At 41.1% G+C, this 25,662-nt stretch overlaps 2 protein-coding genes across 4 annotated transcripts in view; one reads left to right on the forward strand and one right to left on the reverse strand.

Annotated features, from left to right (window-relative positions):
• LOC144056699 (uncharacterized) overlaps positions 1 to 25,662 on the forward strand; it is a 46,180-nt gene that overhangs the window by 14,890 nt on the left and 5,628 nt on the right. For both annotated transcript variants that reach the window (XM_077573705.1, XM_077573706.1), the window contains exons 2-3: positions 6,453 to 6,645; positions 20,602 to 20,701. In XM_077573705.1, coding sequence (XP_077429831.1) covers positions 6,586 to 6,645; positions 20,602 to 20,701 — 160 coding nt within the window. In that variant the 5' untranslated portion in view covers positions 6,453 to 6,585. The remainder of the gene's footprint in view (positions 1 to 6,452; positions 6,646 to 20,601; positions 20,702 to 25,662) is intronic.
• mst1ra (macrophage stimulating 1 receptor a) lies at positions 10,742 to 25,660 on the reverse strand. Of its 2 annotated transcripts, none has more exons than XM_077573703.1 (21): positions 25,646 to 25,660; positions 23,219 to 24,496; positions 19,210 to 19,383; positions 19,019 to 19,135; positions 18,777 to 18,947; positions 18,524 to 18,690; positions 18,311 to 18,440; positions 18,102 to 18,238; positions 17,019 to 17,201; positions 16,823 to 16,922; positions 16,491 to 16,721; positions 16,250 to 16,396; positions 14,991 to 15,153; positions 14,824 to 14,913; positions 14,531 to 14,734; positions 14,360 to 14,440; positions 14,110 to 14,291; positions 13,859 to 13,968; positions 13,606 to 13,771; positions 12,679 to 12,815; positions 10,742 to 12,607 (listed from the first exon to the last, which is right to left on the reverse strand). In XM_077573703.1, the coding sequence occupies exons 2-21, from the start codon at positions 24,428 to 24,430 to the stop codon at positions 12,376 to 12,378; spliced, it is 4,134 nt and encodes a 1,377-aa protein (XP_077429829.1). In that variant the 5' UTR covers positions 24,431 to 24,496; positions 25,646 to 25,660; the 3' UTR covers positions 10,742 to 12,375. The 2 variants fall into 2 exon arrangements, with proteins under 2 accessions (XP_077429829.1, XP_077429828.1); XM_077573702.1 differs by having other exon boundaries at positions 14,531 to 14,737.

Genomic DNA, 25,662 nt, shown 5'->3' on the forward strand with positions numbered 1-25,662 from the left:
TATAGTTAAATTTAGTTGTCATGGCAACCGAAAGTATGCGAGCAGCTCTGGAAACCACTGAAGAGCTCAATGTTTTATTCTCACAAGCATCAGCGAAAGACCTTGACAGCTTTTTTTTTTTTTTTACAGCAGTGGATTTTTCTTTTTTGCTTTTATTTATTTATTTTGGGGGGAATATGAAACCAGTCTTAAAGGAAACTGCAGCCTGAATGATGGAGCGGATATGGCAAAGGTTTTTTCAATGGAGGAATCCATGAAGCAGCCAGTTACAAATGCATCGTTCTAGTTAAGAAATTTCAATAAAAAAGACTATTTATGTTTGGTTTTCAGAAGCACAACAACAGTTATTGTACTGCATCATTCTTAGAGCTGATTTAATAGTGGATTTTAGTTACCTTATTTAGCAACAAAAAGTACTGTAGTAAATTATTAGAATCAGCTCAGAGGAACACTGCAGTTGTACAGTACATCACTGCAATTCGTACTGCAAGCACACACACAAAAAAAAAAGGAGCAAGCAGCAATGAATGAGCTTTCACAATCTGGAAACGATCATCAATCTTTGACACCGAGCTTCCGCTCACATTAGATTGCGTCTGCAGAAATCCTTTGCAAATTAGCGTTGCCCAGCTGTCTACCCACCTGAGTTCAATTGGGGCTCAATTAGGTGAATTCCCGAGTAGGAGTGTGTCAAAGTACAAGCCCTGGAATTCACCCCAGATGGCTCTTCCAAACCAATGTGAACGACTTCCTGTTAAGTTTTGTTGTATTGCTCCTCGAGACTTTGACGTGTGTCCTGTTATAATGGATATGTCCACCTAATTTTGTGTCGATCAAAGAAACTGGCGACGGGTTAATTTTCTGGTGGGCATTTATGAGTGGTGTCATGTTCAGGACACTCTGTACACACGTAGCAGGGTATTTTTTTTAAACGGATATTTCCCTCCTCTGGGTGTAAAAAAAAATAGTGTCCACACCACCACGTTTGTAAAAAAGAAAACATCCACAGCTAACCGCATTAATGCGTTTAAGGACAGTGTTAGCTCTTTGACTGCCAAAAACGTTAAATAACGTTTAGTAAAATCCTATGGAGGAGTGCCAAAGACGTTAAAAGACGTTTGTTTCAAAACAGAGGTGAAACTAACCATTTTCTATTGTGGATTACTGAAAAACGGAATAAGGTAGAAACAAACTTTTTTTTTCTGATGAAAGATGAGAGTCTAATCTTTTTTTGGTAGTATGTGTGTTTCCATAGTCCAAACACATAATTTTCTATGGACCTTGAAAGATCAGTCAAAATGCTTAAAATCGGCTGGCACCTAAGGCATCCCTTTTCTGAAAACGTCTGGCAGTCAAAGAGTTAATTAACAACTCCAGACCTTAACGTGGCAACAGTTCCCCAAATCCTATCCAATCAGAGTACGCCTTCGACTGGCGACGCCACTTCCACAAATTGGGCCTACAATGAGATGCATGCCAAGCCCCTAGGTGGCAGTAGTTAGCCAAATACTGCTCATCTCTTGACGTCACTTCACCATACGTCACACAAGCACGGACTGTCAGCGTGCTGCAGACTTTTTATTTTTTTATGAATTAAACAGTCAATGAGTACATCATAAACTGAGCATAGAGCAAAACAAAGAGGATAAATACAAAATCTTAAAAAGCTTCACTTGACTTTTTTCAACAACTTTTTTCCCCCACTCTCACCACGTACAAACATGGTCTCCCCTGTGGGGAAGTTCATTAATTAATTTATTTATTTTTAATAATATGAGGTATGTGATAGAGTGACGTGTGTCGAGGACGACGTAAAACTTTGTTTACTGACGGGACACATGGGACCGCGGAGCCGGAGAAATGCAAATCTTCACTTTTCTTTTTTAGACACCTTCGTTTGTAATGAAAAAAAAAAACAACCCGCAGACATGTGGATGACAGGGCAAGCCGCAGAAAAATATCTCCCGTTTGCAAAAAAAAACCCGGCTACGTGTATACATGACCTAACCAGGATAGATATATTTGTTTGTTTTTAAATGTTGAGTTTTGGGGCAGTGAGGCCACCAAAAAGATTCATCATAACAAAAATAAGCTAAACTTTGAATACATGCATGGTGGACCAAAGGTTAGCATATTTGCCTCTCGCTTATGAAGTTCTGGGTTAGTACTGCTGCTTCTTCACACTTTCCAAAAACGTGTAGATAGTATACGTACAGGCATATATTCTTTATTCTCTCAGAAAATAGCTAATATTACAGCATCTTACGGGGTCACTTAGAATAGCAGTAGAATAACTACTCTTCATTTAGTTTGTGTCCACATGACTGCATTATACTGCCTCCTGGTGGCCAAGGTGGGCATACCAGGAGCAGCATAATGAATTGCAGCATTAAATAATGATGTACAAACTGTTATCGGTAATTCTTCACATACCATTTTGTTGACTGTGGCTCAGTTGGTAGAGTGGGTCATCATCCAGTGACTGAAGGGTCTGCGGTTCGAATCCGAGCTCTGAGTGTCTGCTGTTGAAGTGCCCTTGTGCAAGACACTCAACCCTAATTTGCTCCCAGCGGACCTGGCACTGTGGTATGAATGTGTGTTTGTAAGAAATTGATTTTTGATGATGATTTTTTTGCCAGATTGTGACATCACAAGCAGTGTGTCTTCCGCATGCACCTCATGTGTGGATGAGTTGATGCGGCTTGGTGAAGAAGCGCTGCTGAGTGAAAATACAATCCCGTTTTTTAATGTCTTCATAGGGGCTCTATTTTGCTAACCTTCTGGTCTACGGCTTTACTTCTGCAAGGATCCGCTCACCTCGTTGCAACCCCTTTCCTGCGACCCCGGTTGTCATGGCAACCAAAGCCATACTTGGCCTTGGCTCTACTATCCTTGGCTTTACTGTCTTTATGGAAGATTGATTGCAATTTTCTGTTGGCTCTCACATTTTTAAGAGTCTGAGCTCAATAGGTAATGCTGACCCTGGTTGTCATGGCAATGAAAGCTGTATGCAACTTTGACCTCCTAGTAGAGGGGACAGGGTTGAGCAGAGCTCATTTGCATGACACCTAACCGTCTCAGCAAAGCTCATAAATGAGGAAATAAAGTGTGCAATAATTTCATTTAAGAATCAGTTTTAAATTGTGGAAGAAGAAAAAATAGAACTCACAGAATCATTCCTGCACCAGTAACTTCTTTGTATACAGTTCTGGAAGTTACTTCCATTTGGAACGTTGTGCCTCTTCACAGTGTCACAGATGATACCCTCACACTTTGGAGTAGAACATTTGGTGCTTTTTGAGGTTACCATAGTTACCACAACATTGTGAGACCGGATGTCCATAGTGTTGATCAGGGTGCATCTATGATTTCTGTTGTCAAAGCAACCACTCCGTTTCATCGTGTGCATCACTGGGGGAGGGAGGGGGAGGGGGGAGGGGGGGGTTAATAAGTCATGAGCCATGCACTTGTGCAACTCCAGAGCTGAACTTTGAAACTCAAGTCTCGCAAATCACTGGTAAAAAATCTGCACTTTAATTTGATTTTTCATTCATGCTCTCTAGACTGAGCCCCAGGTTTCATATCCTCTTGATTACTTAATCTCTACCCATAAATGAAATTTATCTCTGCCTTCTTCTCAGCTAATACGGAGTTTATAAGGCCTGTCTGTCTCGGGCGCTGCCGGTTAACTTGCTTTATTAAACAACAAAACCAGCTTTCAAATGGCTGCTGTTATTGCTGGGAATGAGTGTTAAACTTTGTAAAGCTTCATTCATGCATAGTTATTCTTCATACATATGAGCATTGACCTATTGGAATGGTTTCTTATTGTATTTTTTTTTTAATTGTGTTTGTTCTTACTATGTTTTTATGGGAGGGGGCTCACTATATTAACATGCTTTAATGCAACATGGTACGCAAATTAGTAGCCTGTTGGTTCTGTCCTAAAAATTTGGGGATTTTATATGTTGTAGTACAGTTGATATTAAAACGTTAACACGTATAAATAATAATAAAAACAAATTAGAAATAAAACGCTGCATATTGATAAGCACACACCAGAATTAATAATAATAATGCACAAACGGTTAAATTATTTGCATTCTATGTACTTATATTATTGTTGTATGATTTTATTAAGTACAATATTGTGCCATTTGAACTAACTAAAAAAACATTACAACGGTTTTTGTTTGGTGTTTTATTAGGGGGGGCTGTAACAAATAAATTTTGTCCATGAGTAAAATTGTTCTTTTTCTCTTGACAGTTGCTTGCTTTTTTTTTTCTCCCACTCCCGTTGTCAGGGATCCGCCTCATCCGGCACATTTTGCTTGATCAAGAAAGCCCCCTCTTACCATGCTGATTTCAGCAAGGATCTATAAAATGGGTGTAAAGTGTGCTGTGATTCTTAATCTTTGGGGTACTTTGACGAAGGCATACCACAGACATTTTATTAAGAAAACTGACAAAATGCACCATACGTGTCCTTTAATGTTTTTTTTTTTTGAAACCTTTATTTATTTATTTCAGAAATGAGAATGTTGTTAAAGTATTTGAGTATTTAGGTGTTTCATTTTCATCTTGAATGTTATTCGATTGCCATTGCATTCCTATTACTCAGAGATCCGTATCTGTATTTAACATCCAAAGCTTGAAGTTACTGAAACAAGAGCACTTTGTTATCATTTTTACTTTGAGCTAAATGCATTCTGATTCATGAATGTGAATACGCTCTGGCATGGCCTAGCAATACATAAATGGATGTCATATTCTAGATGTGCAATGTGTTGACACAATCATCTTACACACACATATAAGTCGACATGGATAAATTATGGACCATGCATAAGGCAGTTTGCTAATTTTTAACCATATTTTTCCGCCTTCCTACACACCTCTGGTATCAAATGATGGTTGCCATAGAAACAAGCTCACAAGCCACAACATGGCTTTTGGAGGACAAATACAGATCAACATAAGAGAAAGTCTCATTTCTATTTTCAGTCTTTTTTTCTTCTTTTTTTTTTTTTTTACATTATGATAACATAGTAGATTTGCATTAGCTGAGCCACGTATCAAACTGATCCAAATCCAAAGTTTATGTGGTTTAACTTGTGACTTGGGTGTGTACATAAGAAGTTACGGGTCGCAGAGAAAATTCTTAAACAGCAAATTGGATGAAAAATAGCTTTTCTCTCTCTCTCCCGCTCTCTGAAAGAAACACTCAATTGTATTATTCAGTCCATTCACCAAGAAACGAAACCCATCCTATGCTCAGCTGCCTCCAAAGATGGAAGCTGGAGTGTAAATAACTCAGCTGAACGGTCTCAGCCACAGTGCAAGTGTGCTTTTTATGGCAGTAAGTAGTAAGCACAATTTAACCTAGACCCAATGAAGATAAACCTGTCTTGATATACGCGTTAACCCAATGGGATCCTGGGATCAAGAATGACAATACAATTTGCACATCATTTTTTATTTTATTGAAATCCGCCAAATTCCACATACTGATTGAGTCCATGGCGAGTATGGATTTTGTTACCATGATGACTACAATTGTACTCACTTCCGTTAATCTGTGCATCCAACAAAAGTATGTGCAGCTCTGCTTACCTTTTGACTTTGAGGTAATTTTTCTACCTGTTCTGGGCCAGACTACAAATGAACGGCGCTCGGGCAAAAGTTCCTTTTTGCCTCGTCAGCACTTCTATCTGCTACCTCCATTTACAGATGCATGTAAATAATTGAAGCCACTTGTCTGTATAAGTAAGGTGTGTCAGAAAAGTTTCAAGAATGGTGTCAACAAATGTACATTTCAAGTCCATTTCATGTCGCAATCACAGAGTCCGTTGCTTGGCCTAATATAGTGTTGCCAACACACTTAAGTATTTGCTATCATAAATAATTAAGGGCTTCAACATTTACCAATGTCAGCCAGTCGCAACCATTAAAGCAAATTAAGAAGGAAACCTCTGAACCTTGTTTTATGATTGCCCACCTTGATCGTTCTTGAGCAGATCGGGGAGCCAAAATCCCTCTTCGCACTCCCCACATCCCTCACTCAGGATAATCTTTTAGTGTTAAAAATGCTCAAATGAGGCCTGATAGTTGGTAATTGTGCAGCCCACTTTATAGTTGTTAACCCTCATCATTTTCTTAGCAGAACAGGAATAAAAACATCATTTTAATACAACCCACACAACAGGATAATTGGCCTTGATAATCCAACAATTGGGCCTTTGCTGATTTTGATCAAAATGGAGCGGAAATGCACACATTTTGCCAGATTGTCATTAGTGTGTGTACCCTGATTTATGCATTTTCCCTAAGCCTACAATGTCGGCGGGCATATTGATAACAAGATGGTTGACGATTAACAAGTACAGTTTTTGAGCAGTGTGCCCCGCATGACGTCTAAAGCACTTTCATTGCTCTGCACATTTGTCTTTCAGCATACTCCCCATCTGTGAAGACATTCACTCAGAGATTGTGCGAGAGAGCGAGAGAGAGAGAGAGAGATAGACGGGAACAAACATAACACTTCTCTCCATCTGTGACCTCCCAGCTCCTCCATCCACTCTGTGAATGCGAGTGCAACAATGGAGGAGTGTGACAGAGAGCGAGGAAGATTGCCTCGCTATTCAGGTATGTGCCGATGGTAGGCGAGCTCAAGGATAGCACGTTGGATTCAGACGGGGGAGAAAAAGTGGCTGTGATTAAAGTTGTCTTTTTTCAAAAACAAAAACACAAGCCATTACATTTGTGACGCCTACATGTGTTCTCATCCATACATGTGCAGTACAGACGCTCCCCACCTTACGAACGAGTTACGTTCCGAGCTATCGTTCGTAAGGTGAATTTGTTCGTAAGTTGCTTCAGTGCTATATTTTGTATTATAATTTATGTTTAAAGCCTATATAAGTATATTGAAGGTTTATATAAGTATGTTTAAGGCTTGTACAAGTAACCTGCATTGGTTTGTACTGAAAAAAACTTTTAATAAAATGGAGAGAATACGTACAGTACTGTACTGTACTACGTATGTTAGAGAGAGAGAGCGAGAGACACACATAGTATGTACATGTACGTAATAAGATAAATAAAATGAAGTTTAACTTACTTTTGGAAGATGTACTCGATGCTTGAGGAGATGATGGAGGAGGAGGAGGAGGAAGAGGAGGATTTTATATCATGAGAGGGTCTTCGTCGTCGCTGGAATCGGTTTCAAAAGTTACCTTCTCCTTCATGGGGACCGGCGTTTCTTCCTCCTCCTCCTTGACACGTTGCTCAGCCTCCAATGAGCTCTCACAGCGCCAAGCGTCGGTATTAGCGGCGGAAAGAAGCACTACTCGGAAAAAGGCGCGCATACAAAATCTAACTTACAGCATCTCTTTCCGAACATTTTTCGACATACTGTACGCGCAGACATGTTCGTATGTACCGTTGTTCGTAACTCGAATGTTCGTAAGTAGGGGAGCGTCTGTATTAGTAAAGTCAAATCAAAGATTTGTTTTTAAATATTGTTTGAAAACAATTGCCCAAAAAGACCGATCTCTTTAGTGCAAAATTGTGATGTTTTCCTGATCGCGTGGACTATTTAGGAAAGTGAACAGTGAATGATTAAAGAGGAATTCAAAACAACAAACACATTTTCTGTACATTAAAATGTTGTATACGCCCCCACTAGTCTAAACACGGCATTCTGATTAATATTGCGTTTGTGGACTATGAGTTAAGCAGCGAAATCCACACTCTCAGGGGGTGGCCATTTTGTCACTTACTGTCGACTGAAAATGACATCACAGTTGCTCAGGGCTCAAGTAACGACCAATCACGACTCAGCTTCAGAAAACAGGTGAGCCGTGATTGATTGTTACCTGAGTCCTGTGCAACTATGATGTCATTTTCAGTCCACCGCAAGTGGCAAAATGGCCGCCCCCTGAGATGGATCAAATCAGGTGGATTTTGCCTCTTAACTCTCTTAACAGAATACTGTGTTAAGGCAAGTGGGGGCTGCATAGAACATTTTTGGGTTGAAACAATGTACGTAATTCTCCTTACACTTAAAACAAAAAAAAACTTTCCTTTTCTGCTTCTGAAAACCTGGCCAGCATTTGGATAAAAACGGGGATCTTGACAATGTTTAAAATCAAGACCCAAAAGAAAATCCAGACAGCTTTTTTAAAAATCTTTTTGTTGTTGTTGTAACAAGTACCGCAATGCCGAATATCATGTGCGAGGTGTAACCATAAAGACCAACATGATCGCTTCATTCCCAATGAGGTGGATTCTGAATGAATAACTGCACTGAAGTCTTTGTCAAGAGTCTGAACAGGGAAAAAAGTGAGCTTGTCTATTTTGTTACCAAACGCACGACCACTGCCGTATGGTATTCGCAGCAGAGCGCAGTGTGTAAGTGTGCAAGTGTAAAATATTTATAAATATGTATACTCAAAGACAACAAAATTAATATTTGAAGAGGCTTCAGGGGTCTGCCCTCAGCCTTTTCAGCTATTGCTCATTCTGGGTTGGCCCCTTGTGACTGTGTGTGTGTGTGTGTGTGTGTGTGCTTGTACTTGTACATACTATATTGTGAGGACCAAAATACATTTTTTAACCAACAGATTGAGGACATTTTTGTGAAGTGAGGACATTTTGGCCGGTCCTCACAACTCCAAGCCTCTTTTTGAGGGTCAAGACTTGGTTTTAGAGTTTAGGTTTGAATTGGGTTATGGTTGAGGTTAGGGTAAGGAATAGGGGTAGGCAATCATTTTCGATAGTTGGGGTTGTAAAGGGGCTAGGAAATGCATTATGTCTATGGATGTCCTCCTAATTATATAAGTACAAGTATGTGTGTGTGACTCTTTTCGATATAAGAACAACATGGAAATGTTTTTGGGGGGTTATCTTATGTTTTTAGTTGTTTTGTTCATCAATAGTGGTAATCGAATTTTACAGGATACTTGTATTCAAGGATCAAAGAAAGCTATTAGAACAGTCTTTGAATTTTACATGAATTGTAAAAGCTTCATAGAAAATGTAAGTATAAGTAGAAGTGGAAACATTTGATTAATTGTGATTAATTATGGAAAATTGTGTGATTAATTAGTTTAAAAAAATTAATTGCTTGACATTGTCATATATTCACAAAAGCCCGATTCACTGGTAAGCAGAAGCTTTGCTTTCTCTGGGGTTTAATAAAGACACAAACTCCCCTGCTAACCCGTTTCATCACATGTTTAAATATTTTGAGCTCAGTATTGTTCATTCGATTTGACATCATCATTGCTCTCCTTTTTAAAAAAAAAAAATTAAAAAAAAGTTTTTTTTTTTTTTTTTTTTAAATATATATACGTACATATATATATATATACACACATACACATATATATATATATATATATATATATTTTTTTTTTTTATGTGGGTGAGTATGTGTATGTGCGTGTGTGTGTGCGTGGGTGCTTGCGTGTGTGTATTCATCAGTTCACCTAAAGCCCATTAAAAAAAATCCCATACTAATAATATAATATAATAATAAATTGCCAAATGCAGAAACATCAATGTAAGTTATCACGATGTAGTGGCTCTCGCTAACAGACAGAATTAAGTAACCAGAATTAGGTTAAAAAATTCTATATACTGTACGTAGACCATGTTTCTATGAATTTTGATATTTGTTTTTTATTTGAGGCAGATATTTTTTCCATTAAAATGTGATTTATGAGGAGGTTAGACCATTGGTCGATATTCAGAGTTTGTTTATTTTTCCAGTTAACAAGAATTGTTTTTTTAGCGATAGTAAGGGCTACGTAAGTCAGTTGTTGTTAAGTCACCTAGCAAACACAAGTTTGGAGATAAAGGTATCCTACAGTCCAAAATAGCGGAAAGTTTTTCTAAGACTTTAGTCCAGAAATACATAACCGGAGTACATAACCATAAAGCATGAACATAAGTGTCTGTAGTGTTTTGTAAACATTGGAGACAAATGTCGGAGTCTAAGAGTCCCATTTTCTTCATCATATATTGAGTAATGTATGTTCTGTGAATAATTTTATATTGGATAAGTTGTAAATTTGTGTGTTTTGTCATTTTAAATGCGTTTTCACAAACTTGAATCCAAAAGTCAGATTCCGGTGCTATAGACAAGTCTGTCTCCCATTTCGAGATGGGTAAAGACATTTTATCAGTATGTAAAAGTAACTTATATATTTTTGAAAGTTTTTTTGTTGTTGTCGGAGAAATCTTGTTAATATCTTTAGCTAAAACAGGCGGTTGGAGCGTGCCCCGAAGTGTTGGAATTTTTTTCCTTTATCATATTTTTAACTTGTAGATAATGTAAAAAAATTCCGTTTTTTATATTGTATTTTTGGAGCAAGGATGTATATGATATAAACATATTATCTGAGAAGAGATGGTGGAGATGTGTAATTCCTTTCTGCTCCCACACACCTAAATAAAGCCGTTGGTTGTTAAGTTGAAAGTCGGGGTTATGCCATAGGGGAGAAAGCCCACAGGGCTCCACTTGGGCTTTTGTCAATTCTAGTGCCTTCCACCAGGCAGTCAGGGTGGCGGAAATCATTGGGTTTTTAAAACAATTATGTCGCTTAATCGATGTTGTAATAAAGAGTAAATCTCGAAGTCTGAGGTTATTACAATCCTATTTTGAGCTGTTGACCTTTTCTTTTTACCTTTATTATCAGAACACATTTTATTAAATTGATTTGAAGTTGCAGCAACGGGATTTTCAATTTTTATTTATTCAGGATTCAAGGTGCCAAAGATGGGTGAGACAATACTTGAAAAAAAAAAAACAAAAAAAAACAGTACAGTCTGCTATTTACATTTGAACCTTTACAGTTTAAAACATGATTTGGAGCTGGGTAGAAGCAGAGACCATGCAGCGAAGCCAGTATGAAGACACCTGGGACAAATAAAGCCTATTTTTGTTGAGTTTGCCATGAAATAGTCATCAACTTGAATAATAGCCTTGAAAGTCATTACTACAATAAATAGACACACAGATGAGGTGTCCAGTGGTTTAGCAGATTTTGGATGCTGGGATGCTTGGGGGGTGTTTGTGTAACACCTTTACTGTAATGTTGACGTCGTGAGGCGCATCACTGCGGCAGCATAACAGTAGGAACGTCAATGGAAGTCCTTGGGTGCCTTCTAGTGCTGACAAACAGTACTGCGCCAACACATGGACCATGTGCACAGTGACAGTCCAGAGAAAGTAGCATTATTTGGGGTGGTTCTCAAATATTTGGGTGCGGGGTCCTCTTGCAGTGGAGATTTATTTTCCCCAAGGGACCCCACATGCTAACACTAATTAAACATAATCTTCCTATTTTGCAGAAGAAAATCATTGGAACGTTATACTGTAATAACATAATTTGAGAACCCTGGTAATGAATAAGGTTAACTAAATAGGAGGAGTTCATCTTCATCCAGTGCACTGGTTTCACATGTACTTGACATAATGTACTGTATATTCAGAGAAATGATTAATACAGCCACAAAAGTTGTCCCCTGAGTTTACGTTAGCATTCATGTCAACGTTCTTACACAAATGATTAGAAATCTACAGCGAGACTAAAGCTTACATTCATTTGGCCACACTTGTATTTCACATCTTTTTTTTCTTTCTTTTTTCTTTTTTATTTCAAGCTCTTTTTTTCCTTAAGATTATTTGATGTAACAGGATGGGGAATTTGCACAATGTTCCACCAATCATTGGCTGGATTTAAACTGCAAGAGGCTAATTTCATTTTTTTAACACATTTGTAAGTAACATTTAAGTAACCCCGCAAGATTAAACATGGGAGTAATACAGTACTTAAGTAACACAAACATTAAATGTTATCTTGTGTTTAGTTAGCCTGGGTTGACATCCCCCCCATTGATTCAAATAAGGGAAACCTTATTGTCTATGCTTTTGTTAATTGGAATCTAAAATTAACTTAATTGGTCCAAATATTATAATTCAGGGCAACATCTCATCTCTTTTTGTTAATCTGTCTAGTTCAGCGACAGATAGTGACAGCCAGAACAATTAAATGCTCTACCACTAGATGGCAGAAGCTACAATTAACCCGTGTCATTCACACACATAATAATAGCTTTGTAAGCACAGTAAGTCAAATTGCGATGAGATCATCACTATTTCAGTTTATATATTTTGTGAAATTATTATTTTTTTTGCTTGAGAGAAAAAAAAAATGCAATTGTGTCTCTTTAACCATGCAGTGTAAATCCAGCCCATACACTGTCTTGCAATCCAGACAACATATGATAAATAAAACAACTCCTAGTAAGTCTCTCTTTGAAATCCTGAAGCGCTGGATTGTGCGTTCTTATCAGTTTTAGCGGTCCTCAGCTGCCATCTTGACCGCTTGTGTCTGACTCCGAGCCCTCGGCCTCGTCCGCAGACGCAGTCAGTGAGGGGTAAGCTCTGGCTTGGTCTAAGTTGACATAGTTGACCTTCAGGTTGATGTAGTGCTCTCCCGTGAGACAGGACAGGATGTGTTGCACGTCTGTGACCAAGCTGTGGAACGTTGGCCTACGTTTAGGCTCCGGGTCCCAACATGCCAGCATGATGGAATAGCTGTGGAATGCACGTAGGCTATAAGAGGTGACTGGGCAAACAAAAAAAATCATGATGCTGCGGTGTCTTACAGAGCATCAGGGCAATACTGTGGCTGAGGTAACCGGCGACCCCTTAGTAAATAGTGTGTGATGTCATAGGGGTCCACTTCTGGGTATGGACTGGCTCCTCTGGTCAACAGCTCCCAAACCAACACGCCATAAGACCACTGTAAGAGATAATATTCAACTATAAAAATCATTTTTTTACCCTATGCAGGTAAACAACTATATTTTCCATCCATCCATCCATCCATTTTCTTGGCCACTTTTCCTCACAAGGGTCGCAGGGGGTGCTGGAGCCTATCCCAGCTGGCTTCGGGCAGTAGGCGGGGTACACCCTGAACTGGTTGCCAGCCAATCGCAGGGCACACAGAGACAAACAACCACACCTATGGACAATTTGAAGTGTTCAATTAACCTGCCATGCATGTCTTTGGAATGTGGGAGGAAACCGGAGTACCCGGTGAAAACCCCACGCAAGCACGGGGGAGAACATGCAAACTCCACCCAGGTAGGCCGAAGCCCGGGCTCGATCTCACATCCTCTGCACTGGGAGGCGGACGTGCTAACCAGTCAACCACCGTGCTGCCCAACTATATTTTGACATCGTAAATTATTTTTTTTGAACCAGTACGTGTGGGGTTAGCACATCTGTTTGACATTTCTGAGGGTCCGGGTTCAAATCACCTCTTTGCCCTTCCTGTTTGCATGTTATCTGAGTAATCTGGCCTACTTTCACGTTACAAAAAAAACCATACATGGTCGGTTCCTTGAAGACTTCGGTGTGACTGGCTGTTAGTCTTTATGCGCCTGCGACTAACAGGCGACCAGTCCAAGATGTATCCCACCTCTCACCCAAAGTCAACCGGGATAAGATACGTTAACCGTGGCCCCATTTGTGAATGAGTGTACTAACGTTTCATCTGGTGAGTGAACAAATGCGGCTTGTCTACGCACCACATCCGACTTGGTGGTGAACTTCTGTGTCTGCAAGCTTTCGATGGCCATCCACTTGACTGGTAACTTTGCACTCTTGTGGTCTTGAATACTGTAGTACTCCTTGTCGTAAATGTCACGTGCCATGCCGAAGTCTGCCACCTTGACAGTGAAGGTCTCATCCAGCCTTAGGAGTGAGAAAGTTACTTCATTACTTTGTATGTGAGTAAACTAAAATGAACTAATAGGAATATCATATAGGGTTCACACTCACATGCAGTTTCGTGCAGCCAGGTCTCTGTGCAAAAATTTCTTCCGCGCTAAATACTGCATCCCCTTGGCAACCTGCAGTCCAAAGCCTATCAGGTCTTTTACTGTTGGATTCTGAGAAGGACAAATGTACAGTAAACGTTCAACACAGCAGACGTATCCATTGATTTAACCCCCCCCCCCAAAAAAAACACAGGTTTGCAGAGCAAACATAGACAGTCAAAGGTCCCAAGAGGTTTGATTGTGAAACGTTACCCTCTGCGGCGAGCGGATAAAGTGCCGCACGTCGCCGTGCTTCATGTACGGCAGGACCACCAGGGGGAGCCCTTCTTTGGGCAGCATGATGCCGAGCAGCGATAGAATGTTGGGATGGTGGAAGCCCTTCATGATTATTCCCTCTCGGAGAAATTGGTCCACTTCCTTTAGGTCTGTGATTCCTGTTGACACATTACAGTCTTAGGGGGAAAAAAATCATTCAGACTTAGATAAACCACTGTTTACATACGATTCAGTGATTTAACAGCACAGTGGATCTCTTGCTTATTGCTGTCCTTCAGATATCCGTGATACACGGTCCCAAAGTGACCTGCATGTGAAGAAAAAAATACAGGGAATGTGAGTAACTTTTGTCTTTGATGACTTTTCTAGAGCCCCAAAAAGGTGCTTCATTCATTACCTTTGCCAATGCTCTGGCTATCTTCAATTCTGAGCATCTCGGCGGGGATGAGGACGTCCTTGACCTCGTCAAGCAGCTCAGAGCTGAGGCTGATCATTGAGACGCTGTGCCGCGGAATCAGCGGAACGGCGAGGTGGTCATAGCTGGCTGCGTACAGCGGACCTTGAAAGGCCATTCCTCCTGATGCGGATGTTTGGCTGGAATCTACTGCACAACAGATGAACAGAGTGTAGTCAGGAGGAAGTTGAAGCCTTCATCCAGTTTTTTTCGTGATCAATGAAACAATGTCTCACCCTGCCTGTAGTCTCCTGTTGGGGACATTTCACCGTGACTTCCCATGCGGTTCATCGAAAGCCTGGTGCTTAAACGATTCTCAATCATGGCTGAAATCACAAACATATTAAAACAGTCATTAAACGCTCAAACTAAAAATTGTGTTTACCAAGTGCTGATGCCTTACCTTGCTTCTTCTTTCTCAAGTGGAACATCACCACCAGTGCAATTGCGGCGCCCGCCACCGAGGCGAAGATTACGCCCAGCACAATGCCCGCGATGACTGAGTCCTGATTGTCGTCCTCATAGAGGACAGTGCCCACGTCGTGGGGTTCGCCGTTCACAATGACCTATAATGGTAGATGACATACAGTCATCAACCACAATATTGTGTACACCAGCGCATGTTTTTCGGCTCGGGGCTCAACAAGTCGCATGATCCCCTAGACCACAGGTCAGCAACCTTTATTGTCAAAAAAGCTATGAACAAAACTGTGTGTCAGTGTTAATGCAGTGTATCCTGCCTGTTTTCCATGTCTCCCGCAGCCAACACGGGTGTTTCAAATGCTCAGTTCATCAGCAAGCTCTGCATGAAGCTTGATAATGATCCTCAGCTGTGTTGGCTGAAGGAGACATGGAAAACAGGCTGGATAGGGGTACTTGAGGACCGGGGTTGAGAACCAGTGGTCTAATGTACTGAGGATCCAAGAGCTAATTCGAGCTGCACTATAACAGAAAAATATGCAGCATACATTACTTTGAGATTAATTTTCTTCTACCTTTCATCTTTAATTTTGGGATTTATTTTATTTTGTTTTAATTTTTCATACTTCGTTTTCATAAATTTTTAGACTTTTCTGCTTTTTTGTCAAATATCTGAGATTTTATGGAAATTTTCAAATGTGGGCATCGTCATTGACTGGAATTGATGATTGATGGAAGTGCCCACCTTTTCAGCACTTTCAGCGAATGCTTGATAATGCGAAGCCTTGAAAAAATGCACAGACTGTGCACCAAGTGAGGCAGGATTACTTCTGTCGATCGCGGTGAGTACACACGGTCCTGCTCAATCTGTGTATTTTTGTGAGGCTTGGCATTATCAAGCATTCGCTGAAAGTGCTCAAGCACATTTCTAAAGGTGGGCACTTCCATCAATCATCAATTCCAGTCAATGACGATGCCCACCTCTGGTAATTTTCTGCTTCTCCTTTATTTTTTTGACATTTTATGGCTATTTTTTAAAACTTTTTTTCAGACTTTTTTTGCTGTAAATTTTCTGATTATTTTGGCAATTTTGTTGACATTTGATGATATTTTGGGATTTCTTTTTATGGTTAGTTTTAAAATGTTTTCTTTGCCACATGTGGCTCCAGAGTTGCAGGTTGCAGACCCCTGCCCGAGACATCAAATGAAAAAAAATGTCTGTTGTTTGAAAGCTTATCTCACCCTGACAGGCAACCCCTCGCTAGGGATCACTTGGTTCTTGGGAATCCTGCAGGTCAGCTCATTCAACAGAACCTGAGCGTTACAGTTCATGTCTCCGATTGTCATGGTGATCTTCATGCACAGGTTCACCGTGTTTAGTTTGTGATGCTGTTTTCAACATGATATTTACAGGTTGCTTGTTATTACACACATACCAGGCAGGGTGGGTGGAGTAACGTAACTGTGCAATTTGCAAACATACGTGCAAGGAAACTTCGGTCTCTCCTGCTTTGAGGAGCAATACGTTGTCTTCGTTTTCAAACGGGATGACTTTTGCATCAGGGTGGTAGTCAAAACGTTTCCTCCATACATTTTTCTTGCCGTCCATGTGGATGGAAAGCTCTCCGGTGTCTGACCTCTCTCCTGACTCATCAAACGGTAAAGCGGGGGCCTGGCACGTCATGTGGGTCGCGTTCCTTGTGCCGTCACATTCCTGAAAGGAAATGATCATATTTAAGAGGCAGCAGCTACACTGAAACAAAAAGTCAGCGGCCCATGATTATTTTTCATCTATAACAGGAAAGTTAGACTTACCAGTTTATGGTATTCCAATGGGGAGTTTTTGGAAGTGTACTGAAGCACAGTTTTGTGTGCAGAATCAAGATTATGACCACCGATCACTAACTTGGAGCCACTGAAGGACAGCATCAATAAGTACATGAAAAACTGTATTTAAATGCAATAGATGTCGTAATGTGTGCTGTATAACTTTTTGTTCATTCCGTCGTACCTGCTAAAACTGCAATGAGGATACACGGACGTTATAACAGGGTTTTCCTTGTAGACGAAAGTCTTAGTAGTGGTGACCTCAAAGTTGTCGATAACCACTTTGATTGGAACGCTCCCGAAATTTGTGGCAGCCGCGGTGAGGCATACAATTGAAGACAATGTCCCATTTCCTACCAGAGGATCACTGGACACAATCGTCAAATGCGGTGTGAGGGATGCACATGTATCAATAATCTGGTCAAAATTTTGGCATTTTCACGCACCTCTGATCAAAGTCACCAAAAACTTAATTATTGGATGGCTTTGCAAAATTATCCTGAGAGAGATCCTGTGGTATGGGGTTTGTCTGTATGATTTTTTTCTTCTCATATCTGCTTCCTAATTGGCTATCTGTCTGTGGCTTGGCCCATACTTGGTGATAACCACACAGCACATTTAGAGTAAATGTAACTCTATTTAGAGTAAATTTGACTCTATTTAGACTGGGACCAAATAGATACACTTTTAGAGTAATATTTACACTTGGAAGAATTGAAAAAATTAATAAATACAAGTCACTCAAGGGTTGAGGAACAAACTCACAACCTACAGCTTGTGTGGCTCTGGGAGTAGATCGGCTGAGGGTTGTGAGTTTGTTCCTCAACCCTTGAGTGACTTTTTTTTGTTTTCAATTCTTTATTTTACTCTCTTCCACGTGTAAATAATATTACTCCATAACTGATTCTATTTGGTCCCACTCTAAATCGAGTCAAATTTGCGCTGCAGAATTTACTGTGCAGCTACATCATACCATTGTAAATATTGAACTGCTTTAACATTTGTGATTGCTTTCTGAGCAGATCTTTGAGGGGGAATCAAATTTGACACATCGCAGGATAATCGGTCAGGATAATTTATCCGAGACATCCGATATCGGATCTTTGCTGCTTTGATCGATTGACGGTATGCGTGTAAGTTAATGAATCAGCCACAGGAGCATAAAAAATCTATTTTCTATGATTCCATAATTCATGAGAAGACATTCCACTGATCATTTTAACTTTACTAGCATGATAATATTGATGCATAGTCCTGCGTTGCTTACTCTTCAATGTGACACTTTTTATCTGCGATGAAGGCTTCCCTCTGCATCCCAGAATCAAGGTTACGGCCCGTCAGTGTGACAAGCGTACCGCCAAAAGCAGGGCCATGCTCGGGTCGGATTTGCGTTATGCCAGGCTCCTGAGTAGACACATGAGGAATCCTTTCATCACCATCACAGGCCTTCTATTTTTTAAGCTTTCGTCATCTCACCACAACAGAAAAGCCAGACACGCGGGCTGTGCCTTCGATGGAGTACTCGGCCCACGTGCCACCCTCGTGCACTTCCAGCGTGATTGTCAGATTGTTGTTTGACACTTTTTCCTTCAGCGTGCATACCAGCCTGCGTCAAGAAAATGATACAGAGGATTCAGCATTAGTAGACCTCGAGGGCTTCATTGTGTCTTTTGCATGTATGCCACTCACACTTGGCTTTCGCTTTTGTAAGGCAGAACAGTGCACATGGTCCCTGATCCCACAGTGACTGTGTGGCTGACACCATTGTTAATGGGCGGTCTCCGAGGAGATCGAAACGCTCTCCCGCAAAGTGTCAGCTCAGTTTCCCCACCAGCTGGTGCCGTTTTGGGGAAAAACTGCAGATAAAAAAACAATCCAAACTAATTAAGCACTCCAGTAAGTGTCATCGACTTTCATTGGGTCGAGCTGGCTGCAAAGCTACCTCTGTTATGACTGGCGCGCAAGAGCTTTTTTTCCACATCGAGGCGCACTCATCTCGCCTCGAGCACATTCCTGAGCACCAGCCGCAGTTCATGAAGCGCGGAGCCATCAAACACATGGAGCATGTCACAAAATGTTTACAGCCCGGGCCAATCGTAGGCACCCGAAACAACTGGGCCGGGGACAAAGCAAGACAAGGGTTATGACAAGCTACAAAAACCATCCAAATGCAAAAACTATTACCAGATTTCCAGCCACGAAAAGAAGCGAGTCATTGAAGATAGTTGCTGTCCTTGATATTGGCATCTCTCCAAGAGAATAGTTGGCAAAAACGAAGGGTGTGTCCATTTTTAGAATGACCTAAAACCACAAGGTAGCAGCAATTAGTACAATGATTCAAAAGCCGTCGCCGTCACAAAATTGAAGTTAGCTACCTGGAGGATTCTTCCATCAGAGGTCCCAAAGTGGCCCAGAGTTTTTCTCTCGCTAACGGTAACCAGGACGGACGTGAAAAGGACATTACTCATTTGACGGTTGAAGAGGTCGACTCTGTAGTACGGTTTTGACACCAGAGTGGGCTTGTCTGTGCACGACGTGGTATTGCCCGACTGTCAAAACACAAAAAGACCAACCCCCAGACAAATTACTTTATGCTCATATTACCCATACCCAGATCCATGAGTGGATGAATGTGTGCGTGAATGTGAGACTTTCAAAAGCGGTTTGAGCACCACATGGTGTAGATAAAACCGCTATTATATAAACGCACTCCATTTACCATTTATATTGTAGATGGTTCACTGGACATTCTTCTGGGTGTAACGTATGATCTATACATTTGTGTTTGAATGTTTACATGCGAACTTATTAGCGCACTGTATGGTTAGAAAAAGGCTTAATGGCCATAAAATCTAAAATACTGTGGCGGTTGTTTTGATATTTTCAGAGGTTGAAATTGACATGAGTAGAAATGTGAATTTGGTGACGACTCACTGCATGTTTGTGTCATTAAGTGACACCCACATACAAAAAAAAAATTAACAAAAAAAAAGAGAGCAATGATGATGACATGTCAAATCGGTAAAATTACCGAATGAACAATACTGAGCTCTCCAGAAAAAAATAAAAAAATAAAATTAAGTGACATTTAGATTTTGTGCATTTGTGCTCATAAGTTTACATACCCCAAAAGTATGTAAACTTTCAAGCACAACTGTATGTGGCACAGTGTCATGGTGAGTGGTGGGCCGATTACAATGGCAGACATCCAGTCCCCTAGGGGCAATTTTTCAATGAACCCTTCATCTTAATAAATTTGAATATCATGGAAAAGTATGCTTGTTTCAGGAGTTCAAATCACAAAGTGTATCCGTTTCATTAACCACAATGGTAAAAATATTTTTTGGTTTTGTTTCTTATGTACCATTACATTTCTTGAGCTGCAGAATTTTTTCCCCGTTACCTGTAAGATATAACAATTAAAACTATTAAAACAAACACAATCATAAAATATTTTGTATAACATTCACCTGGCTTGAACTACTGAATTTCAATTTGTTTCCCCACAATATTCACATTTATTAAGAAGCACTTGTGCATGTGTTTGGACTGTGGGTGGAAGCTGGAGGCACCCAAGGAAACCATGGAAACTCCCGAGTTGAGATAAGCACCTGGAACCTTCCAATTGGGAGTGACCAGGGTTAGCCACTCATCTACTGTCTCAACTCCATTCCACCATTGCTATTCATTTACTATGTTTCTGTTAGTGTACTTTATTTATGACATTTTTTTGTCCTTACTTGTTCTTGTCTGTTGTGTTTATTCAGAGATTCAGCCTGCCTCAGCCTTCAGGAAGCGTCCATTTCCTGCCAATCTGTTCCTGCTTTTGCCCCTTTGGGGACCCAGGGCCCACCTACCACAACCACGGTAAGTACTTTTCACGCATTTACTTTTGTCTGTTTGTTTCTCTCGGTCTGCATCAAAATTCACGCACAATTTTGTATATATTTAAAAAAAGGATGTTCTCCTCCACCTTGTCTGCAGTCAACCGTGACGAGCATGCCATACAAACTGCATGGGCGCACACTCCATATGTTGACTGAGCGTCTCAGAGCAACTTAAAGTGGACTTTTGAAGCTCTCAAATGTAAACATTGACTAAGAGCAGTTAATTAAAAAGAATGACTGTTAGAAACACGCGAAAACATTCCACTTTGAAGCTGTCTAAACATGTTCCAGCATGCGACTCTTTCGGTTGTCTCTGGGTACACTCCACTGTGACAACATTTCTAAGCAAATTAACGCAAACTATTTCAATTTCTTGGTTTGAACACCACATGTATCATAGAATATTTTCCACCGTCCTCCAATTTCCTGTTTGAGAGCAGCCCCTCCCCCCCTCTTGAAATTCCACCTTTTTATCAGCAGGATTTATTACATGTTTGTTGGCAGGCATTCCTGTCCGTTTACACACTGCTACTCAAAGGACACGGTTTGAACCCCATAAAAAAAGGAAAGACCACACCTTTAAGCAAAACCTTTGCTTGCAACTCGTGAGATAAGATGCCGAGCTGGCCCGCTTGACTGCACGGTGGAACCAAATTTATGGCAAACGTTTTTATATCTGGTGTCTGTCTTGTCCGCTGTAAAGCAGTCATTTGTTGAGGGAAACCAGATCATGGTAGCGCGCACTCCTGACTCATGCACCCCTCCCAGGCTTTTCATTTGCCTTGTACTCTTTCGCACACCTTCATTCATTTCTCGTCCGGAGATTTACTGCTGTAATATACACTCACTGGTCACAACTTTACAGTCTGGTGATATTCAGAACTGCAAAAGTGATAAACATGTTGCTAAAGGGGACATATTGTAGAAAATGTACTTTTTAATTGATTGTACAAATCTCTTAGAGCAGAGGTAGGCCATCTCGGTCCTCCTGCAGGTTTTGGAGGTTTCTCACTTCCAACACAAGCTGATTCCAATCAACAGGATCGTTATCAGGTTTATGCAGAGCTTGCTGATGAGCTGATCATATATCAGCTGTGTTGGAGAAGGACTCCGGCCCTCAATGCCCACCTCTGCTCTCGAGCGTATACCAGCCTATTAAGTGTGAAATACACAACCAAGTAATTATTTTGTCAGCTGCCTTTTCCTTATAAACCCAGTGTGTAGTCCTAGCGGTCAATAATAGCATTGGAATCACGCACATTACGGTGGCTCAGAGAGACCACATTTTCGCAAGCCTACCAACAATACTTATACTTATGCTGTTTAGAACTTCATCTCAGTGTTTGTTGAACATGCTTAGTGAAATGGACCCTTGGCAAATGTTTTAACAGGGATGTGATTTTCCCGCTAATTCGCGGAATTCCGCTTTTTTTATCTCCCCCCCAAAAAAAATTCCGATTTTTTATTTTTATTTTTTTAGTTCATTGTGTATGCACATGACTCCGACAGATAACATCTTCTGCTATAACAAAGACATTTGTGGTATGCTCTAATATGAGTTACTTTTCATTTGGTCATGATACAATTATTTGTTCATGAAATTTGAACTCTTCAACATTATTTATGTGTTAACTTAGTAATCACATTAGTTAGATATGATGATATTCTCAGTGATAGTTTTTAAAAGCAAAGGCAGTCCAATGTTTTTGAATGTGACTGATTTTGAGTTGACTAAAACTGCCATTTTATATGGGATAGTTCAATATACATTGAAAATTTATGCTGTTGTTTTGTCTATTTCTTTGTCATGTGAGTGCATTGAAAGTACTTAAAAACACGTAAAACCCATGAGCTCCGGGGGGCTTCGCCCCCTTGTCCCCCCACCAGGGCACTGCCCTGGACCTAGCTGGGTGCCAGCGCCCCCCAGACCCCCGGCTAATTTTTCAGATAATTTCACTTTGGTCAAATCACATCCCTGTTTTAAATAGTGAAAAATACAATATGTCTCCTTTAACGTAAACAAGAAAACAGCAAGGCACAGTTTACTCTAATCTTCTGAAACCGAAAACTCTTGAGACCTCCCCAACTGCACTGACTGGTCACGTCTCATCCCTGAACACGATGATCTGCTTATACTTCTTACATTTCAAAATCGGAACGGATGCCTACTTCAGAGTCAGGAAAAATCCGTGTGGAGTGTACGTATTGTCCGTATGCTCGCAGGGAGTAGAAACTCAAAACTGGCAGATCTGCTGTCCTGCTATTAACATGGAAAATCTGGCACGACTAAAGCTGGATTTATCATTCAGATTTTTTGCTGTCAAGCGGCACAATGGGGATATGTATCAAGAGAAAGAGTTCTGCTCATTTGTCCTAATAGGAAGTATTGGATTGGATTTTACTAGATTGTGAAAGTATAGCAAATATGCTGTAGCTCATACGTCATGGTTACTTCACTTGTGGCCAAGAACTGGTAAACTCCTTTGTAATTACTCACCTCATGTGGGCAATTCTCACACGACTGAAAGTGACACAGCCCTCTGGATAATTGTTCTTTTCCGGGCTGGCAGCAGTCCTCGACGCCCTTGTCTATCTTGCTGTTGACGTCGCTCAGGGGGAAGGCGCACATTGCCGAGTTTTTTTGGGGTTCTCCCCTCACATTCACTTGCGCAAACACACCGTAGAGGATGTCCTCTCTCTCGTCCACCCTCAGCTCCAGAGCCAAATCCTTCCCCGCATGGCCGAAGTGGGCCGCCATGAGCCCGTTGTACACGATATCCTTGTACGGCGCCCTTCGCCGCCTCTTGGGCTCGTACCTGCACTCCAGCACCAGCTCGCGATACGTCCACACCTCATGAGTCCCCACGGGCAGTCGGCCTAATCGGGTCTGAAAGGCCGAATCGTCCTTGGAGGGGTTTTCCCTCTGCAGGGATAGGAAGTAGACAAACTCCCGGGTGGAGAAGCTGTAGATGTAATCAATGCTGTACGAGTCCCTCAGGTGGGGTAGCACCGTCAGGCCCTCCATCACCATTTGGAATCCGTCTTCGGTAGAGAGTGGCCGCACCACCGACACTGACCTGCGGGGGAACTTTTGCGTCACTTTGTCATTAACAGAGGCCGCCACGAAGAAGTAGGACGTGGCTGCCTGTTCCACAATGGTGACCTTGGTGCCAAGAGGACTGGCCAGACAGTCCGGGCAGTAAGAGGGCGAGTTTTGGTTTTCTTTGTACAAACACTGAGGTTCTGGCGGCATGATTTCGAAGTCGATGAAGAAACAGATGCCGTGTTGGGTACTGCTGCATACGTACAGGTACGGCAAAAAAGTATCCAAGATCAGCACCTCATTGTCCGTATCCACCGGGTCACTGGGATCTACTTGGATGTTGCACAGGTTGCAGGTTTTACACTCCGGACTCCCCACTGGTCCTGTTTTCACCTCCCACAGTTTGCTCAGCTTGCCATCCACTGCCTCCACCATGTTCCGCGAGGCGACATACACCGTTAGGGGGAGCGGGTTGGCTGCCACGTTCTGAATGGGATGCTCCGTTTGGAAACGAGGCGGCGCGTATTCGACCGAGAAATCCACCTGACTGCGGGGACCCGGAGGACACGTGCGTTGTTGTCCTGGGGAAATGTCGGCCCGTATCCACGTGGATAGTGTCAGCAAGGTGGCCGCCCACGCCAACATCTCTGTGGCGCGGCCCCTCATATTCGGCGGGCTACGTGGAAGACGCCCCTTTGGATTTTGACGCCATTCTGGAGGAGCAGTGCAGCTCTGCGGGAGGACATGTTGAAATTTTATAGGCAACAAATTCACTCTTTTGATACTATAAACATCCATTCATCCATTACAATGCGGAACAATTTGAAAAAAAAGAGAAAGTGAATTAGAGGTGTGTGTAGCTCCCAATAGGTCAGTACAGTACTCTTAATATCTGCAAATAGAAAGCTAGCATAGCGGAATTAAGAGGATTAGTGCTGGCTTGTAACCATGGTTCTAAGCACTATTTTGTTTAATGCTGTTTTTTTTTGTTTTTTTTTAGTTTTCAAAGCTTGTAACAATTCCATCTTAGTATTTACATACATACACATTTATTTCATATTTTTTACGAAAACGAGGAGCCGATGCTCAAAAACATGACGTGAAATTCTGAAACCAATTTAGGTTTCTGCACCCAAAAAACTCAACAAAAATTGTTATCTATCCTATCTATCAACAATAAGACAACCTGCAAAACCACATTGCATTTATTCATTGTATTGTATTGTCACTGCCCAGTGTACATTTTTATTTTAGGAAGTTTCTCAACTAGCGAGACGTAGAAGTATTTATGTTTGGTGACGCTTCAGTTTTGTAGTTATTTACATGAAGTTTGGGTGTCTGGGTATACATTTCATGTGTTCCTTCTGTGTAACCGTGGACATATGGGATACATTCTGTATGTGCCACTTGAAATTTACATAGAAATACAAAGTCCAGGAATTGGCCATTTTGGAAATGTCATTGTAAATCCAGTCAAACTAAGGAAAGAGGATGAGCTATGATAGCATATTGTTCTGGATGTGACTGGAAAGATACTGATGCATGACAGTGAAGGCGGCCTGAAAAACAGTGGAGCTATATTGTTTAGAGACAAGTCATGACTTGCTTTGACAATTATGATCAGCAACCATGGAGACTCTACAAGTCCTAAAGCTGCATTTCTCGAGTATCAGCATAAGAGAAATGCTAACAAGTTGCAGTAATAAGCCGTAACAACAAACTGTAGGCTTGACTATGTCACATTAGTATACTTTTTATAAGTGAAACTACAATTAAAGTCACCCTAACATTTTGTAAGTCTACTTATGACAACATTTTGTTTATGATTAAAATTAAGTTTAAAAATCAAACGTCCCGAAAAGTGAGTGGGTTGAGGCTCACCTGGCAGATGACTGGAA

Source organism: Vanacampus margaritifer, chromosome 8, assembly GCF_051991255.1.
Source record: "Vanacampus margaritifer isolate UIUO_Vmar chromosome 8, RoL_Vmar_1.0, whole genome shotgun sequence".
In the NCBI taxonomy this organism is placed as follows: Eukaryota; Metazoa; Chordata; class Actinopteri; order Syngnathiformes; family Syngnathidae; genus Vanacampus; species Vanacampus margaritifer.